The sequence below is a fragment of the Podarcis cretensis genome (assembly GCF_951804945.1).
Source record: "Podarcis cretensis genome assembly, chromosome: 8".
Lineage (NCBI taxonomy): Eukaryota > Metazoa > Chordata > Lepidosauria > Squamata > Lacertidae > Podarcis > Podarcis cretensis.
The window spans coordinates 31,096,386-31,116,385 of record NC_137177.1 but is presented as its reverse complement, the minus strand read 5'-3'; the positions used below and the strand labels follow the sequence as shown (position 1 = coordinate 31,116,385).

Below are 20,000 nucleotides of genomic sequence, written 5' to 3'. Positions count from 1 at the left end.
TTTCAAGCACAGTTCAAAAAGTAAAGTTAGTTTCAATTTTCAGTTACTTTTCCTCCTTTTTTTTTTAAACGCAGAAGAGGACAATGGAAACAATATATTTCTCTTATTTAACTAACTGTCACATACGTTCTCTTCACTGTCAATGAACTCTCCAAAAACGTCAATCTACTGGCAGCCCGTTTCCAGGTTCAGATCAGTGGTAATTTAATTTTTATCACTCTCTCCTGCAGGCTACACAATCCAAAATTTCCCCCCTCTTCTCCTGCTTTCAAGGGGGGTTTAATGATTTCAATTGATGGAAGTTTAATCCTTTACATAAGGCTTTCCAAGACCTTAGCTTGCAGCTTCTTTGCTTCAATCTATTTACAAAAGGGGAAGGCGGACTTCCTGTTTGAGACCTTCCCGTTTCGGTACCAAATTAAGACGTTTGTAAATCCAATTTTCCGTTCTACTCACGGGTAGTTGTTTGAAGTCAAATTGTCCACAGGAAAAAGTCAGCGCTCTCCGGCAACAGCAATGCGGCTTCACTCCGTGAAAAAAACAATAAATTCTAAGCACCACGCCACTCACCCCACGTCGCTCCGGATCCCCAAAACTGGGTTTCCCCGCGAGCAGGGGAGGCGCAAAGGGTGCCAGCCGAATCCCACGTTCACAAGCTTCTCCTGCCTGTGATTTTAGTGGGTCTCCGCCTTCGCCGTGGCGGTCAGACCCTGATTTCCACGGAGCAAATTCCTCCCGATCGGAGGAACTCCGCCATTGCCGGAGGCGCCAACCCGGAAGTCTAGTTTACTAATCCTTTGTCATCACCCATCCACTCTGCAAATTCTTAGGAAAGTAAATGAAATAAAGTTTAAAAATATCAATATTTAATCAACATTTATTAATCATCAATCACCAATAACAGGAATCATCAAATCTAAAAATATATATTAATACAGAGGTTTATCAATGGCAAGGAAGGCACACTTTGTACATGCCCACATAAATAAAAACAAAAACTAGGAGTTCAATATTAACCACTTTGGGAAACCCTGCTTTAGAGGGTTCATATTGAAAACGAGTAATAATTAATCTTATGTAGGGCAATAAACTCATGACTACCAAAGTGAGCAAAACAGTAGAAGTCTCATAGTAAGTTACACAAATAATTATGCACATTTACTCCTATATCACTCAGTCAAATTTCAACCAGCCTAAGTTCTCCTTCTACCCACGAAGAAATAGAACACCCAGCATCCATATTTTCATTCTTGTGCAAAACGCTAAACTTGCAAGTTAGACTCAAGCCTGAAGTTTCTCCCAAACTAATAAGATCTCCAAAGAAAGTCCAAAAAAATGCCATTAATCTAGTTTCGGAGGAGGGGAAATAGCAGGCACTCAAATTCACATATAAGGGCACAATTCTATACAACAACCATTAAAAAATGCTGAAAGGCACTAGACTGTAACAGCAATATATTAACAAGAAGAAGTTAACAATAGACAAAATATCATTATAATTACAATGCTTACAAACAACCATATGGCGCAAAACAAATGACTATTGTATTGAAGAATGCTCAAAGCAGCTGAGAGGAGACAGGCTTGCAGATAAGGTCCTGTTTCAATGATCATCGTAAGATCATGACACCTCAATAACGTTTCAAGGTCCTGAGTGAGTTTTCACAACTGGAAGGACTTCAGGAATGTTTAGAGCTCCAAATAAATTACTCAATTGCAATAAGATAATACAACTGCAAGCGTCCAAAATTATTTTTTCCTCCCATATTTTAAACATGATGTCACTGTAAAACATCACCCAAAAAGCATTTAGGGGTATTTGAGACTTTGCTAAATTATAAAGGCTTACTTAACTTAGGGATGAATTTGTTGCCACTTTTGCCATGCTGTGTGTGGGTGAATGCTAGGCAATACGTTTCAAATGCTTTCCATACAGCAGAATTACTAGACTGTGAAACGGTTAACAAGGCGTTTTTGAGGTTCCCAGGGCTCAAGTGCACCAAACAGAATGTCCCCATACAAATATAACAAAACATTCTTCAGACATGCGTCACCACCAGCAGCCCGCCAACTTCACATGACGCATGCTAGCCGACGCCTACAGATGCTGATTAACTGAATGAACACAAATAGCTTGTGTGCATCCCTCCAAAAACCTCAACCTGCTGCAGCTTATCACCATGGTAACCAAACTTGCTACACCAATTAGAAAACATTTTATAAGTACTTAGTCCTGGATGGGCAACAATTAAGAAGTTTCAGTGTACCAGGTTTCCTCTTCAAACCACATTACAGAATGAAGTTATCCTGCGCTAACAGTTTTACTCCTCAAATACAACATTCACACAGGCATTTTAACCTAAATATGAATTAGTATGTTGCTTATAACTTTTAAACCTTGTCTATTCTAGCCATAAGATTAAAAGCAAAGCACCTTCATGTCAGAAACTGGGAGGGGGGCATTCTTCAGAACTGCAAGTATTACAAATAATTTCAGTGTTAAGACGCCTTCCCCCATCAAATCATACCAAAGTCAGTGACCTGTTAGTAACTAATCAACTCAAGTTCTGTCAATGTGATTTTGCTTATGCACCTATCACTGCCTGATGAAAGGCATGGCTTTTAATGCCTGCTTTCCCATCTACCTTGTTACTCTAATTAGCAGACAATATTTCTATCATATGCTCTTGGATTCTTGGGCTTAAGTGTTTCTATAATTCAAAAAATTATGAAGGAAAATATTTGCAGCACACCTCACACCACCTACAAAGGAGAAAAGCTGGCAGGAACAATATATAGAACAAGACAATTTGCATGTTAAGTATTTTGATTAGTTATCAAAATTTACTGCAATGAACTATATCTATATATGTATATTATTTCATACTCCGATACAACAGCCATTTGTAGAGACAACATACTTCTTCATGCTCTCAGAGAACTGGCTTACCATCAATATTCAGCATCATTTTCCACATTGCAGGTCGAACAGACTGATGGAATCCAAACCATACTTCCCTGCCACCTCCCAAGGGATGATCATAGCCTTCTGGAGCAGAGAAAAAGGAGCGGCCTACAGGTGTATACCTATATAAAGAAGAGGTTATATTACTGCTGTAGCTAAATATTTAGATGGTGGGTGCATAGCCAATCTAGGAATGAATCTTTCAAACGTTCCAAGAGTTGCAATTCCATAAGTGGCAGAAGTTATTATGAAAATAAACAGTCTTGCAAGGTCCTGCTTTTGAAACAGTAACATATATTTACATATTTATCTTGGGTCTGAAATTGCAATAGATATGGAAGTGGGATTAAAGGTCAGAGTGTGGAGACTAATTTTTTTACAGTATCTATTCCACACTTTTCATGTGAAAGGTTGGATAGACACTTCCCTGTCAACCTCATTTGGGGTTGAAAATGGGCGTCTCATGCTTCAAGCTTGATCCAGGATATTACTAGGCCTGCTGAAATCATAGGAATGATTTGCTGAAGCTGGAAGGCATCAAAATATGTTGGTAAATGAGGGACTCTCCAACTTCCCAAGTTGGATTCAAAATACAATGACAAGGAGGATAACCTAGGACATTTGGAGCAGTTTTAATGTGTTGCCTTCTCAATTACTTAGGAGCAGATATGCTTCTGTTACTCTTTCCTCAAAATTTTGTTCTTGTAATTACAGTACCAGAAGGTGGGACCAACAGAAGTTGTTCTTTTGTTTTGTAATTTTTATGCAGGAGCTCTTCAATGAATGCTTAACCCTTTATTGACTAAACTACCAGGTAGTCAGCCCAATTTTGTGTTAAATATTTGCTCTAAACAGGAGAGTGGAAAGGTAAAGCTGGAGACAGTAGATGATGAAATGGAGAGGACCTTCACACAGGAGCCCGGAGGACTAAAACAGTCAAGCAGTGGACTTATGAATGTTGGAGAAGTGGAACGAAACCATGGACTGAGAGATTGTTCTGAGTTGGCAGAGATAGAGCTGAGAAAGGATTCTGTGTACAATTTGGAATGAATTTAGAAGAAAAAGCTACCAAGCCTTTGGCAACTCTTCTGGAAAAAGAAAGAAGCAGAATTGCAAAGATATATTAGGATGGAAAATCACAGCCATAGAAATGGGATCGGAAGATACGGAACTGGGTGTGAATTAATGAATATACAATAAATAAATAACTATGGATTACTGTTTCAATATATGACCACAGTGGAGAGACTCCTGTGTGAATAAAGATGAAAAGTTCTTGTTTTTCAGCATTGGAAGTAAAGTTGTTGTGCTAAACTGGAGGAAGACTATTGTGGACATGTACTGATGATAATAATAATAATAATTGGAGAACCCCTTTTAGACTTTTTGTGTGGAAGGGAAAATGAATGAACTTGAGATGTCTGAAGACTGGGAAAATATTGCCTAGCAGAAAGAGGAACAGCTGGATACTACCCTGGAGTGAATACTGTGAATATTTTGAATAATCCTTATATGATATACCTGACAGATGGAGAATCAGAAGCCCTTTTTATTTCTATCTCTTTTATTATTTTTATCTTCCTGCTTCTTTTTCTTATTTTTTTTCCTTGCTTTGCTTTTGTTTCTGTTTTGCTTATTTTGGTGCCCTCTACTCTAGATTACTAAGGGAATTGGACATACATGAAGGTGATGGATGGTTGATGAAGGGCCCTGTGTGAGAAGTGGGGAAGGAAAGATATCCCAAGGTGGGAAGCTGGGAGAAGAGAAGCTCCAAGGTAAGAGCTGGAAGGGTCCACCTCCTTCTGTTTGAGACAAGGATTAAAATTTTCCTTTGAGATAGGACTTTGTACTTCCTTTGCTCTTCCTTTCTTTTTCTTTTTCTATTTAGATTAGTTAGTTTTTTATTGTACTGTATGATGAAAAGATTCAACAAAATTTAAAGAAAAATAAATAATAGCAGACTTCTGAAAGCATACATACACAGAAAGTTGCTATAAAACATACAAATGTGGTTCCACAGTAGTCTTAGTAGATTAGACAAGCAAAACACTGTCATAGTGTGATTGGTATTCTTTTACTGCTCTGTTGTGGCCATTATCTTACTGCCTGCCAGTTGCCAACACAAGCATCTCATGTCCTTGATCACTTCTGAACGACCTCATTGTGAAAAGGCTTTCCAATTAACCATTGGTCTTCCAGAAGAATTATGTACATGTCTAGAAGTAGCAATGTGCTCAGTGGACAAAACTGAGAAACCTTTACTCATATCACTAATGCAAAATGTGGATGAACCCTTTCTCTCCCTTACCCTGAAAAATGTGCATAGGAGTGTAAAGAGATCCATTCATAAAGATGAACTTTAAAAAGATAGATAATGTGTTCAGAGAATGACAGGGAACCTACTTCATGGAGGGTAAGTGTCGTAGCACCACATCGACAGCATGAACAGGGTTAGTGCTGATTGGCTTGTCTAATTCCAGAGGTTCAGGCAAGGTTCGTCCTGTCAGAACCTCATGCAGCAAGTGCCAGCTCACCCGGGAAACAAACTTGATTGACACCTTGAAGGGACGATCTTTACCACCTTCTCCAGGCAATGTTACATCCAAATCAACCTGTTAAGAGAAAAAGCCATAGGAGAGGATACAGAGAAGAAGAATCCTAAAGTAAGTAATTTATCTGCAAGTGTTACTCTTTTTCTTCCTCTGGCCAAACTGTACTGAAGGATTTAAACCTATTTTACCAAACAGAAGACTGAAGAAATGCTAGGCATCTATGTGAATGACAATGAAATGGCATTCCAGATTAATTCAACATACAGAAATGGGAAACCAGAAAATCAAGGCCTAATGTTAGTGCCTTGAATCCTTTTACCTCTCGTCACCAGTGAAGTTACAAAATCAAACACATCAGCACGACAGTGGTACCTCTGGTTATGAGCGTTTCTGGTTACGAAAGCTTCAGTTTAGGAGCTCCACTAACCCGGAAGTAGCTGCTCCTGGTTGCGAACTTTGCCCCAGGATGCAGCAGGAGGCCCCAGCAGTGAAAGTGCAGCTCAGGATAAGAACGGTTTCAGCTTAAGAACGGACCTCTGGAACAAATTAAGTTCGTAACCAGAGGTACCACTGTAATCAGATTCTGCATCAGATGCTTGACACAGCAGCTGTCATGGGAATCTCTAAATGTATCCAACCCAGTCTACTGTGGCAAGGGCAGGGGACCCCGTGGATCCCAGATGTTTTTGGACTCCCAACTCCATCAGTCTCAGCAAGCATGGGCAATGAATAGAGATGAGTGTAATGAGTGTAGTTAGAGCCCAAAATCTGGTGAGTCATTGGATTTCCCACACTGTCTTATGGCCAAACTAGACAATGCATTAAGTGTGCGATTGCATTTCATGTTAAAAACAACAACAAAAACCCAAAACGGTGTCAGAGAGATCAGGACCACCAAGGTTTAACCCTTTCCTCCCAAGCAACAGATCTAATAAAAGCTGAAACCATTTGCTTCAGAAAGAAAGCTGAAAGTGGCCACAACAGCAGCTACTGCTAATGTCCTTAAGGGAGAATTCTTTACCCAGACCACAGCATGGGAGGATGTGTTTAACCCCACCTTGCCGAAGTCCCAAACCTGAACTTTTCCCTCCAGTGTGGCTGCTCTTTTGTTGTGACATGTGATCACATATTTCAAATGTAATGTAGTTTGGCCCTCAGAGAATACAGTTCTGCCTGTTTGCCAGGATATGCCAGAGCTCACAGTGAAATTAAGAACTGCATCCACTGGCTATGATGCTGCAGACTGGATGTGTGTGCACACTCAATGTATCTCACCCACACTAGACTGACCATTTGTGTTGCAAGACTGTGTCCAGCGGAAATGTGTCCAATTACCTTGTAAACCTTGTCAATTTCATACACAAAAACTCAACTATTTAGTCCTCAATCCCAACTAAAATAAACTCAACTGCATTTGTGCATACTCAACCCATTAATCTCCACTCCTTCCCTTCCCCCTCATCCTGTCTGTCATTTCTCCCATCGCCCAGATTTAGATAGTAAGGTCCTCCAAGACCTGCCATTCTTTGTAAAAATACCACACAAAGTGGTTGCAATGTACAGTAACAATCAATAAAACCTTAACATTTTCAGAAAAGATTTCATTTATCTTACAAACAATTAGAACTTATGGAAGGACAAACTATCTTACCCCAGTTGTTGCAACGGGGAGCGGATTGGCTGTATAAAGGCTTCTTTTACCATCATAAACAGGTCTGCGGTCCCCAAATATTGTCACTTTAAAATGCTGCACCATTGAATCTACCACCTCCCTAGGGAAACAATATATATAATTTTAAAACAGTATGGCACTAAGGGAGAACGTAAGAAAAACACTACATTTCAGCCCATTTTAATATTTTCAGCATTTAACCAAGTCATTACAGAGCAATTATCTAAAAAATGGTTCACTGAATTATGATGTCAGAACAAAACAAAGTTTTAAGAGTGTGCATAAGATGGGAGAGAATGGTTATTGCTTTTTCCTCAGTGCCAAATAAAATTTTAATAAAAAGAACTCAAAATGACAGCTTGCTGCATGCGTTTAACTGCTACAAGAGAAATGCTACGCCCCTGTGCTTTCCAATACTTTTAATTTCCTTATGCAAAGCTGAGAACAATTCAGTTCTTTACATATTCCAGTGAACATTTCTTGTTACTGCAACTCCTCTGACTGGTGATGGCAACAATTACAGCACAGTGACCTTGCGGCTGCATCTTATCCTGTTAAAAGTCACTGTTGTCTTAGGCCACTGAAAACATTAAGTCTTCGTAGAGAAATAATAAGTTGCATTGAACTTTCTTCCCAAGTTTAATGCAATAACAGAAGAAAAAACTGCCCATCTCATTGCAAAAAATCAAATGAAGTTTTTATGGATACTTGAACTGAGGGCAAAAAGTTATTGCTCTCCCCCTCCCCTCTGCTTATTTTCCTGATCTTTATTACTGATCTTAGGAAAAACTACTCAATGAGATCTTTTGGCTGAGCAGAGTAAAAATAAAATATTATGATGAGTCATTTTCCAGCCTTAGAATTTCTTCACACATTTAGTCGTCTTAGGTGGATACCTCAAGATTGTAAGGGTACACAACATGGTACAATGGGAATGTGTTCGAGAATGCACATATATCAGATTCATGAGTTTGGCTGTGCCTTCATGTTGAGTATATATTTGATGGCTTAAACAACAGTTTGTTTCTGTGTAGCGAGTGACATGGCCCTAAACATCATGGGGAATGCTTCTCAGTGGGAGTGAGGTTTTCAAAGGCGCATCTCTGCACTACCAGTACTGCCAATAAAGTTTTGTTTATTTATGTTATTCCATTTATAGTAAACTTTCCACAAAGTATCTCAAGGCAATTTTTGTGTAGAAACATCAATGAAAACAATTCAGAACAATTCCATATATACAAACCGTTTCAAATCCAATACAGATACAGACTGGCTTAGCCACTTAAAAGACTAGTGCATTTAAGAGAAAGATCTGCAATAGATGCTGAAAAGACAATAGAATAGTGCATGTCTGATAAGTAATGGAAGCTCCAAAGGTAGGTGCCACCATGCTAAAGGCCAGATTCCTATATCATATGAAACAGACCTCTTGCTAAAATTATTTCTGCACGAGACAGATGATCTGCAAAGCACAGAATCAATTGGGTATATGAGGGTGAAACAATCTCTGAGGTATCCTGGTTCCAGTCTATATAGGGCTTTGTGCACATAACAAACACCATGAACTTAGCTTCATAGTCAATTGGCAGGCAATGCAACTGTTTTAGCAGCTGAATGACATGGTGGTGATTGTCTGCTCTGTGAGCAGTCAAGCTGCTGCATTTTGCACTAGTTGCAGCCAATCTCAAGGGCAGCTCCACCTAGAATGTATTGCAGTAATCCAACCCAGGTTACCAGGGCATGGACAAAAGCTGAAGGGAAATACACCAAAGGTAGCCATTGATCCACCAAGACTGGAATAGACACATGGGTGCCTCCCTTTGCAACAAACCACTTACCAACACATCAGATAGGACCACCATGAAGCTGAGTGAAAGGGGAATTCAGAATACAAGATGGGAAAACTAAAACAATTTTATTGAGATAGGACTTAAGCTGAAGTACTGTTTCTTAAAGTTTTCCTTCTTTATACTATACAGTGGATCCTCTGGATACGAACTTAATTCGTCCTGGGGGTCCATACTTACCGCGAAAAGTCCATATCCAGAGGCGCCACTTCTGCACAAGCGTGCGGTGCGATACAGCACTTTTGCACACGCGCGAAGAGCACTTCTGTGCATGTGCGTGGGGCAAAACCCGGAAGTATACACTTCCGGGTTTGCCGCGTTCGTAACTCGAAATTATGTTACCTGAAGGTAACGTAACCCGAGGTACCACTGTATATGGAGTTACTGTCTGTTTAAGTTACATACTTGACTGTATTTTACTACTACAAACTGGAGAATTTTGCCTGAAAGTGGTATAAAAATGTAATTAAATACAGATTGTGCATCTGGTGGTATGGAAGTCTAGTGAAAACAAATGGTGTTGGTGGAATATAGCCTTAATTTTCCTCCTCAAATCATCTGGAGCTGTCTCAATTGCACAATGACTGTGTTCAGACCTGCTCTTAGACAAGGAGTTGCACCTATATGGCTTGTGGCACTTTCAGTAAAATTGTATTTGATGCTACCAAGAGCAAGATGCTACTGTAGTTCTGCCTCATTATCATTTCCTGAAGGCCAGCCAGACTCAGTTTGACATCCTTAGGAATACATATCAGGTGTGCACCAACAATATCCTCATTCCTTGTCCTAGCTCAGCTAAATCCTAGAGGCCTGGCTGCTAGACTGTTAAAAATATTTTTGTCTCTTCTTTTCACAGATAAACACAGTATATTAAGCAAGTAAAAGGGAAAACACGTCAACGTGATCTCCATACTAATCCCAGCACCTCACGGGCATCAAATTTTGGCCTCACTCCCCATCCCCCCCACACAACAAAGCAGTATGCAGCCCACAGGTTCCACAATGAAGTACTCTTGTGGCCCACTTGGTGTGAAAAGTTGGATGACCCTGCTCTAGAATAAGCATGTATCAGAGGACTAGGTGCACAGCAATGGAACACAATACTTCAACAACAACAAAAACAACAATAATTTATTTATTTATATCCCGCCCTCCCCAGCCAAAGCCAGGCTCAGAGCGGCTAACAACAGTACAATGATACAACATTCTAAAATCATTTCATTATAAACTATGATTTCCCACTGCACATTAGCTAACCCCAAGATCAAAGCAGATGAATAGTAGCATCCAGCAACATTATGGGGTCATAGCAAACAAAAATTTAAATGCAAAATAAAGTTATTCTGAGAACTTGGGAGCCATCCACCACCACACTGTACAAACACTAAGTGATGAAACTTCTCAGCAGGTATGAAATCATTCAGTTATAAAAGCATGAGTTCACACCAACTGCATATTGCAGAATCTACTAGAGCTAGAGTTGAAGTAATCTGCCTTTTCTGTAAATTACATATTTACATTTGCTTCCCAAGTATGACTTATCAATAAAAGCAACATCTCAAAGCTCTAGTACAGAATTAAAACTATTTGATCCTGGGGACTTTGGACAGTTACTTTCTTTAAAGTTAAATCAGTCTGTCAAGCGTTTTAGTGAGCATCTTTAACCTAATAGCCCAAGAAAGAGTTCTCACTTGTTTGGATGCAAAGACTTTCAGAATAGCATTAAACACACACACACACACACTCTCACACTCTACTGCAAGCGTCTGAATAGTTAAAAGCATATTGAAGCATTATTTGAAACCAATTAAAACTAAACTTTTCTTAATATGCATTTCATTTCTCTACAGCATCAGGCTGGATAAATGTCTTTTCTGGCCTGGAAGGCTTCACCATGCAGAGGACTGGCCAGGTGGGATCTGGGAACAAAAGAAAGCTCCGCAAACTGTTCATTGCAAGAATAAAAGCTAAAGAAGAACTATTACTAAGAGAAGTCATAAAGCTCTGCCTACATTACTCAATAAGGGACGCAGGTGGCACTGTGGGTAAAACCTCAGTGCCTAGGACTTGCCGATCGTATGGTCGGCGGTTCGAATCCCCGCGGCGGGGTGAGCTCCCGTCTTTCGGTCCCAGCTCCTGCCCACCTAGCAGTTCGAAAGCACCCCTAAGTGCAAGTAGATAAATAGGTACCGCTTTATAGCGGGAAGGTAAACGGCGTTTCCGTGTGCTGCGCTGGTGCTGGCTCGCCAGAGCAGCTTTGTCACGCTGGCCACGTGACCCGGAAGTGTCTCTGGACAGCGCTGGCCCCCGGCCTCTTAAGTGAGATGGGCGCACAACCCTAGAGTCAGACACGACTGGCCCGAACAGGCAGGGGTACCTTTACCTTTACATTACTCAATATTAATGCCATTTACAAACTGCACTTTCAACATAAGCTACTCTTGGGGGAAGGTGTGACTGTCCATCACAAGAGGCAGAACAGAAGTCTTACAGCCCAGCTTTTATTTTAATTTTATTAAATATAACTAGCATCTACTTTAATTAATCATGAGGCCATTCTTCTACAAATGGCTGAGGTGCATTCAAGCTACAGATTATAATTTGCTTGTAAAGCCTTATTTCACATAATAAACAGAACCAATCCAAATCAAAACTGGGACTGGCAGAATTTTTATTCTGCCTGCTGGAACTGAAGCAAGCATTTCCATTGAGAAATTAAGCAGCCCATCAAGGAATGCAATTGACCCCATCACAGAAATAAGCAAACAGTTCCAACTGCAAAAGGAAAATATCATAAAGACATGAGACCACTTATAGAACTTCAGCTGTACAAAGGGTGTTATCAGAAAAGATGGAATCAAATTCTTTTCAAACAAATGCTAACTTTAAAAGTTGTTTTTAATTCCTGGTTGAATGTGATGTTTTCTCATTTACTCCCTGAATACTTAATGTCCTAGTGATTCCTAACACAAATAAAATACTTGCCTCTAAACACACTAGCCCATTTACTAAAGAAAGACAGTTTTCAAAAACAATTCTTAATTCTGATATTTTCCAGGTTTAGAATGCCAATATAAAAGAAGGCATGTTCAGTCTACAGAAGGTTCTTGTTTGCTTCGTATCTTGTACGACATTCACATGTGCTCTGTATTGTGATACAGATTAAAACAGTGCTCTGGGCAGCAACCATGCAAAATACCTAGGGAAACTAGAGCAAACATATTTTGCTCAAACAAGGCTGTCTGATTAGTCCCAGCTGTTAAAGCCGCTATAGTCTTACAAAAACATCCAACATCCAATTTCATCAAGTACTGCCTAAACATCTGCTTGATGTAGTAATATTAAACACCCTGACTTACCTGTTCACCCTCCGAGGACACTTATCTGGCTTAATATCTACCTCATAGAGGTAGACGTCAATCTTTGGGATTTCAACTTGGAAGCAGTTGGCCAGCAGTTTAATGGGTTTGCCCATAGTGCCATAGCCAGGTCGTCTGGGCACCATCAGCAGGGGCTGAGCCCCAATGGGTCCTGTCAAATAAATATAACATATAGTTTAGAGTTTGAAATGTGCAATATGTAGCAGACACATTAAATAAATGTATTTAAACATGTTTACCCTTGGAGACCCTGGGGGGGAAGTAGTTACGGAAAAGGCTATAGAAAAAGCTTGCTGAGACTCAGAAGCATGTAACATTGGTAACCTGCCCAAAATATCACCTAGTCTGACCCCTTTGCAGAACCAAGTACTCAGACCCTGCCACAGATCCACTCAATTCAAACCAAGCTATGCCATTAGCAGAGAGAATGTGCTTGCAGAGCAAATAAATAATTATTCAAGGAATCAAGCCAACCAACACACAAAAATGCTAGTACCCACACATAGTACCTAACCAACCTTACCTAAAGGAAAGTTTTCTTCTGTGATCAGGCAAACCTTAAGCATGCATACAAACTCAGTGAGAGGTGTGAGCTTGCTTGTGCCTGGTAATCTCATTTATATTAGGTCTAATTTGAGACGAACAAACTCTCATCTCCTCATCAACACAAATAAGCTTTTCTCTTTTCTGATCTTTCATATTTGTCAGAGTTAAAAATTCCTGTTAACAACAGTATGTCATGGAGAACTGTAGAAAAATAGTCAATGTTATTCTCCAGCACTCTGTTTGAACAGTGATTCTAGATCACAGCTAGGATTTGTCCTTAGTATCAGTATCACTTGATGCTCTTGCTCTCATTTTGAAAAGGTATCTATCCATATTTTGAAAATTAAAAAAATGTTTTGATACTACACTATACTACACTGAATTGTTTAAATGTTTTGTTGATTGTCTCTGAATCTTCCTTCCACACTTACCATCCTCTCCTGCCACACACCACACCCTTTGAGAATTAATAATAATGATAATAATAATTCATTACTTATGCCCCTCCCATCTGGCTTGGCCTCCCCAGCCACTCTGGGCGGCTCATAACAGAGTATTAAAAACAAGATAAAACATCAAACATTAAAAACTTTCCTAAACAGGGCGGCCTTCAGATGTCTTCTAAAAGTCAAATACAGTAGTTGTTTATTTCCTTGACATCTGATGGGAGGGCGTTCCATAGGGTGGGCGCCACTACTGAGAAGGCCCTCTTTCTTACCACTGATTTAGCAGTTTGAAACCTTGTGTAAAATGTGGTGGCTATTAGTTCCACTGCCCTCAGTCTTCTTTAATACAACTATCTCTATGCCCTTTAAATAATTCCAATACATTTCTGCAACTACTTATATACTGTACTTCTATTTCCTTCATTGAAGCCAAACAGGCCATTTTATATACCACTCCATAAGTCAAAAGAAATATGAGCTGTTTGCAACTTCATAAAAGTATCAGCAAAAATGCAATTAAAAACCTGTATTTTAGAGCAGTAAATAATTATTAAATAAGATAGCCTCTTAAAAATCATTATATACTAAAATGAAATATGGGTACCTCGGCTTGAAAGCAGAGATGAGCGCCGCACCCCATAGTCGAATTTGACCGGACTTAACCATCCAGGGGTCTTTTAGCTCTACCTTTATGGGTACCATAACCACTTCTAGCAGATCCAATATGCAGCAGAGACAACCAGATCTACCCATCAAATATACATGCAAATATACAAGGTAGCAGCAGCACTCTCGTTTCAACTGTCTCCCTAACTTAAGCTCACACTGAAAGGTGGGGCAAATTGACATACTCCTCATTTATGGAGCTGTCACCTGGGAGGACCCACAATCATTCCTCCCTCTCACAATGGAGCTTGTGAGGAACATATAATAGAATTTGAACTAGTTCAGGCATAGGCAGACTTGGCCCTCCAGATGTTTTGGGACTACAACTCCCATCATCCCTAGCTAACAGGACCAGTGCTCAGGGATGAGGGAGTAGTAGTCCCAAAACATCTGGAGGGCCGAGTTTGCCTATGCCTGGACTAGTTCCATCCATTTCTGTAATAATCTTGTTCTTTACATCAGTTTTCAGTATGAATTCATCCTTCTCAGATATAGATGGACAGTTGTTAACACAGTATTCTCCAGTATGGTCCAATCAGTGCCTGACAAAAGGTTGCTGAACTTTCTTACTACTATTATAAATGCTGCATTTAATACATCTAATTAACACTTCCCGCAATCCCTCTGCGCTTGTTCCTTGCCAGCATGATCAATATGCTAAGGTGAGAAAGCTAATATTCCACCAGTTTCCCTTTCACGCTCTTCATATTTTCTTTTTTTAAAAAAATAATATTTATTAAAGTTTCAAAAAAGTTACAAGAATAAAAGAAGAAAAAAGAAAAGAAAAAAGAAAAAAGAAGCAAAAAAATACAAAATACAAAAAAGTAAAAACAATTAAAAACAAATCAACCTTTCCATGTCTTGACTTTCATTTACTTGTTTCCCTGACTTCCTCACACCTCCCTTTTTTGTATTCTAGTTCAATTAGTTGTTTCAGCAAATCCTTTCCATTTTTGCTTTTATCTTAATAATTTATCTTAATATTTTATAACTTTACATTCTCACCTGTTAACAATCCATCTTTAAATACTCCTTTACCCTCTTCATATTTTCCACACTCATCACTATCCTCAGACCTACCCAAACTTTCAGAAAGCTAAAGTTTCCAAAGTTCATTCCAAATTTCCTTACCTTCTTAAAAGTGTTTTATTTTTTAAAATTATTTGAATAAAATATAAAGAAAAGTATGCCAACTTTAGCAGAAGAGTCCTCTGTTTAAAGAGAACAGCCCAACATCACGACCCCCATGCTAGAGGGAAAGCCTCAGTTCAGCTTCCTGGAGCAAAGGATTTCCAGAAAGTGCCTTGGTAGGCCACCAGCCTTCAACCAGTGAGTTGGAACCCACTGCAAGGTCACAGCTTGACCTAAGGTGGGTTTCAGCACTAACACTATTCAAAGATACAGCAAAACATTAACAAGTAGGTTCTCAAATGCATGTTTGGGATAAAGGGAGTAGGCGTCCTGACCCTAAAAGGGTAAAGACCACTGGTTTAAGTTACCCTTTTTGCTAAGCCATTAGCTTTTTTTTTTTTTAATGATATTTATTAAATTTTACAAAAGGTAAAAAGACAACAAACAATAGACATCAAAAATACAAACAACATCAAAAATCATAAAGAAAAAAAAAGAAAACATAGAAAAGATTCAACCTATTACTAAAAAATTAAAAAGAAAACTCTGGTTCATTTTAATAATCTTCCAAACCTTATTTTCCTTACTTCCTCCCACCTTCCCTTCTTGTATTCCACTTTAAAAAAATTTTCAGCAAGCTCATTCATATTCATTTTCATCCTTTATCTTTCCCTTTGTACTCTTACTTATCTTAATCGCTAGAACCTCATCATTTCATTTACACTGCCCTTAGCACTCATAGATTTTACAGTAATTTTGTAGATAAACTTTAAACTTCTTCCAATCTTCTTCCACCAACTCTTCTCCTTGATCTCGGATTCTGCCGGTCATTTCTGCCAGTTCCATATAGTCTATTACTTGTATCTGCCACTCTTCCAGGGTGGGTAGATCTTGTGTCTTCCAGTGTTTTGCGATGAGTATTCTTGCTGCTGCTGTAGCATACATAAAAAACGTTCTATCCTTCTTTGACACCAATTGGCCAACCATACCCAGGAGAAAGGCCTCTGGTTTCTTTAGAAAAGTATATTTAAATACTTTTTTCAGTTCATTATATATCATTTCCCAGAAAGCCTTAATCCTCGGGCAGGCCCACCAAAGGTGAAAGAAAGTTCCTTCCGTTTCTTTACATTTCCAACATTTATTATCAGGCAAATGATAGATTTTTGCTAACTTGACTGGGGTCATGTACCACCTGTAAATCATTTTCATAATATTCTCTCTTATGGCACTGCATGCCGTAAATTTCAAACCGGTGGTCCACAACCGTTCCCAGTCAGTGAACATGATGTTATGACCAATGTCTTGTGCCCATTTTATCATAGCGGATTTAACCGTTTCATCCTCAGTATTCCATTTCAGCAGCAAGTTATACATTCTCGACAATACCTTGACACTGGGTTCTAACAATTCTGTTTCTAGCTTCGATTTTTCCACCTGGAAGCCAATTTTCCTGTCCAAATTATAGGCCTCTCTTACTTGAAAATAATGTAACCAATCACGCACCTTATCTTAAATTTTCTCATAGCTCTGCAATTTCAATTTGTCTCCCTCTTGCTCCAGAATTTCCCAGTATTTTGGCCAATTAGTTTCCATGTTAAGTTTTTTCAAGGCCTTAGCCTCCATTGGAGAAAGCCACCTTGGGGTTTTATTCTCCAGAAGATCTTTATATCTGACCCAGACATTAAACAACGCTTTTCTGACAATATGGTTTTTGAACGACCTTTGTACTTTATCCTTACCATACCACAAATATGCATGCCATCCGAAAGCATTATCATATCCTTCCAGATCAAGAATGTCTGTGTTCTCAAGAAGTAGCCATTCCTTTAGCCAGCAAAAAGCTGCCGCCTCATAATATAGTTTGAAGTCCGGCAGGGCAAACCCCCCTCTCTCTTTCACATCAGTAAGAATTTTGTATTTAATCCTGGGCTTTTTGCCCTGCCAGACAAATCTAGAAATTTCTTTTTGCCACTTCTTGAAACAGTCCATCTTGTCAATTATCTGTAACGATTGAAACAAAAACAATAGTCTTGGCAATACATTCATTTTGATGACTGCTATTCTACCCAGTAAGGATAACTTTAAATTTGTCCATATCTCAAGATCTTTTTTCACTTCAGACCAACATTTTTCATAATTATCTTTAAATAAGTTAACATTCTTTGAAGTCATGTTCACCCCTAGGTATTTTGTTTTTTTCACTACTGTTAAACCTGTTTCTCTCTGAAACCTGTCTTTCTCCATTTGTGTTAAATTCTTCTCTAAAACCATAATTTTTAATTTATTAAGTTTAAACCCTGCCACCTGACCAAACTCTTGTATTAGTTCCAAAGCTCTTCTAGTACTAGGGATTGGCTCCTGTAATGTCAAAACTAGGTCATCTGCATAGGCTTTTAATTTATAATGTTTCACTCCGACCTGTATACCCTGAATCTGTTGGTCCCTTCTAATAATATTCAGCAATATCTCCAGGACTGAAATAAAAAGTAGAGGGGAGATTGGGCAGCCTTGTCGTGTCCCTTTCTCTATCTTAACTTCTTCTGTAACCGCATTGTTCACAATTAACTTTGCCTTTTGTTCCGAGTAGATCGCCCCTATACCGTTTCCAAACCTTTCTCCCACCCCCATCCCTTGCAGATTTTTCTTCATAAAACTCCAAGAGATGTTATCAAAGGCTTTCTCAGCATCTATAAATATCAATACTGCTTTGTATTAATATTAACTTGTAATTTTTCCAAAATATCAATTAAGTTCCTTGTGTTATTTGACATATGTCTACCTGGGAGAAAGCCTGCTTGATCTTTATGTATAATTCCTGCCAAAACTTTTTTTAATCTTTTAGCTAATATGTCTTCAAAAATTTTGTAATCCACGTTAAGTAGGGATATGGGGCGGTAGTTCTTAAGCTGTGTCTTTTCCACTTCATTTTTCGGTATAAGAGTGATATAAGCATCTTTCCACGACTCCGGCGCTCTTTTCCCCTCCATAATTTCGTTGCAGACCTCCATTAATGGTTGAATTAAATAGTCTTTCATCACTTTATAATATTTGGAGGAAAGCCCGTCTGGGCCTGGAGACTTGCCAAGTTGCAGATTCTTAATGGCACCTTCAACCTCCTGTTCAGAAATTTTTCCATTCAATATTAGTTTGTTCTCTTGTGAAATATTTTGTAATCCATTTGTTTCTAAAAATTCGTCAATCCTGGTCTCATTCTGTGGCCCTTGTGCGTACAATTGTTTAAAATATCTCTGGAAACAGTCTTTAATCTCCTGTGGGTTTTGTACATTCCTTCCATTTACTTCAAGATTTGTCACAGTGTTTAGTTTCTGTCTTTTCTTCAGCTGCCATGCTAGCGGCTTTCCACACTTATTAGCTGATTCAAAAGTTCTTTGTCTCATTTGTTTAATCTTCCATTCTATGTCCTGATTAACCAATTTCAAATATTGTGCCTGATATAATTTGATTTCTCGCAGGATCTCCTGTGACTTTGGTTTAGTCCTTAGTCTCTTCTCTCCATCTCCAATTTTCTCCAAAATCTTTCCTTTTCTTTCTTCTTGAAGTCTCCTCTTTAAGGTATTTTGTTGGATCAAAAAACCTCTCATGACCGCCTTACTCGCGTCCCAGATTATTCTTTTTTCTACAGTTGTCTTCAGGTTTATTTCAAAGTAATCTTTCATAGTTTTTTGGGCCTTCTTAATGATTTCACAGTCTCTAAATAAGGTGTCATTCATTCTCCATCTAAAGGAACCAATCGGTGTTAATTTCATGTCCATTTTCACAGGATTATGGTCGGAACAAGCTTTTGGGCAGATTTCCACTTTCCGTATCTTAGGTGCCATCCCTCTTGTAATCCAGATTTGGTCGATTCTTGTTCATGTCATATTGGCTTCAGAGAAGAAGGTCCCCTCTCTACCTAGGGGGTTTTTAGTTCTCCAAATGTCAATCAAGTCCATATTGTCTGTCAATTCAAAGAAAGTCTTTGGTAGCCTTCCATCTTTTGTAACTACCTGTCTTTCAGATTTGTCCATGTTTGTTGACACAACTCCATTCATATCTCCCATCAAAATGATGTTTTGGTCCATATAATCGAGCAACGTCTCATGCAGTTTTTTTATAAAAGTCTGATTTTCCCTCATTAGGTGCATAGACTCCAATTATTAAAACTTTTTCTCCATATAATTGTATTTCAATTGCAATGAATCGTCCATGTTCATCTTTAAACAAAAATTTTGGTGTCAATTTCTCTTTTGCATATATCACTACTCCTCTTTTTTTAACTTTATCCGATGAGATAAATTCTTGGCCTAATCTCTTATTTATCAATAATTTCCTGTGGAGTCTGGTTATATGTGTTTCTTGTAAACAAATCAAGTCCAATTGTTCCTTTTTTAACATGTGAAAAATTCTCTTCCTCTTGCTAGGGGAATTTAGACCCCGAATATTCCAAGTTAACATCTGCAGAGACATGTTGTAGTTATTATGACGTTCCTCCAACTGCTCCTAAAAGTTGTTCTTCCTCTGATGGTTGTGTCTCTTTCTCTGGCCGGTCCAACCCCAGGGGGTGCCTGTCCAAGTCAGGTGGTCCCAATCCTAGTGCCTCCAAATCTTTTGTTCTTGCCTCCCTTCGTAGTTCTTCACCAAAATCTTTCAGGAAACTCACTTTATCTTCCTTTGATCTTATCTTAATTTTCTTTCCTTTGAATGTAAACGAGAGGCCTTGCGGGAATTCCCACCTGAAGAGGATGTTGTTCTTTCTTAGTAGGTCGACCAAATCACTGTAGTTGGTTCTAAGATC

At 38.9% G+C, this 20,000-nt stretch overlaps 1 protein-coding gene across 4 annotated transcripts in view; it reads right to left on the bottom strand.

Annotated features, from left to right (window-relative positions):
- Window positions 1-20,000, bottom strand: part of LOC307222443 (protein argonaute-3) — a 67,626-nt gene that overhangs the window by 34,134 nt on the left and 13,492 nt on the right. For 3 of the 4 annotated variants that reach the window (XM_079987712.1, XM_079987714.1, XM_079987711.1), the window contains exons 2-5: window positions 12,396-12,567; window positions 7,169-7,289; window positions 5,369-5,577; window positions 2,951-3,087 (exon numbers count right to left, since the gene is read on the bottom strand). In XM_079987712.1, the coding sequence (XP_079843838.1) occupies window positions 2,951-3,087; window positions 5,369-5,577; window positions 7,169-7,289; window positions 12,396-12,541 (613 nt within the window). In that variant the 5' untranslated portion in view covers window positions 12,542-12,567. Of the gene's footprint in view, window positions 1-2,950; window positions 3,088-5,368; window positions 5,578-7,168; window positions 7,290-12,395; window positions 12,568-20,000 lie in introns of those variants that run through there. The other variant, XM_079987713.1, reaches the window with a different exon arrangement.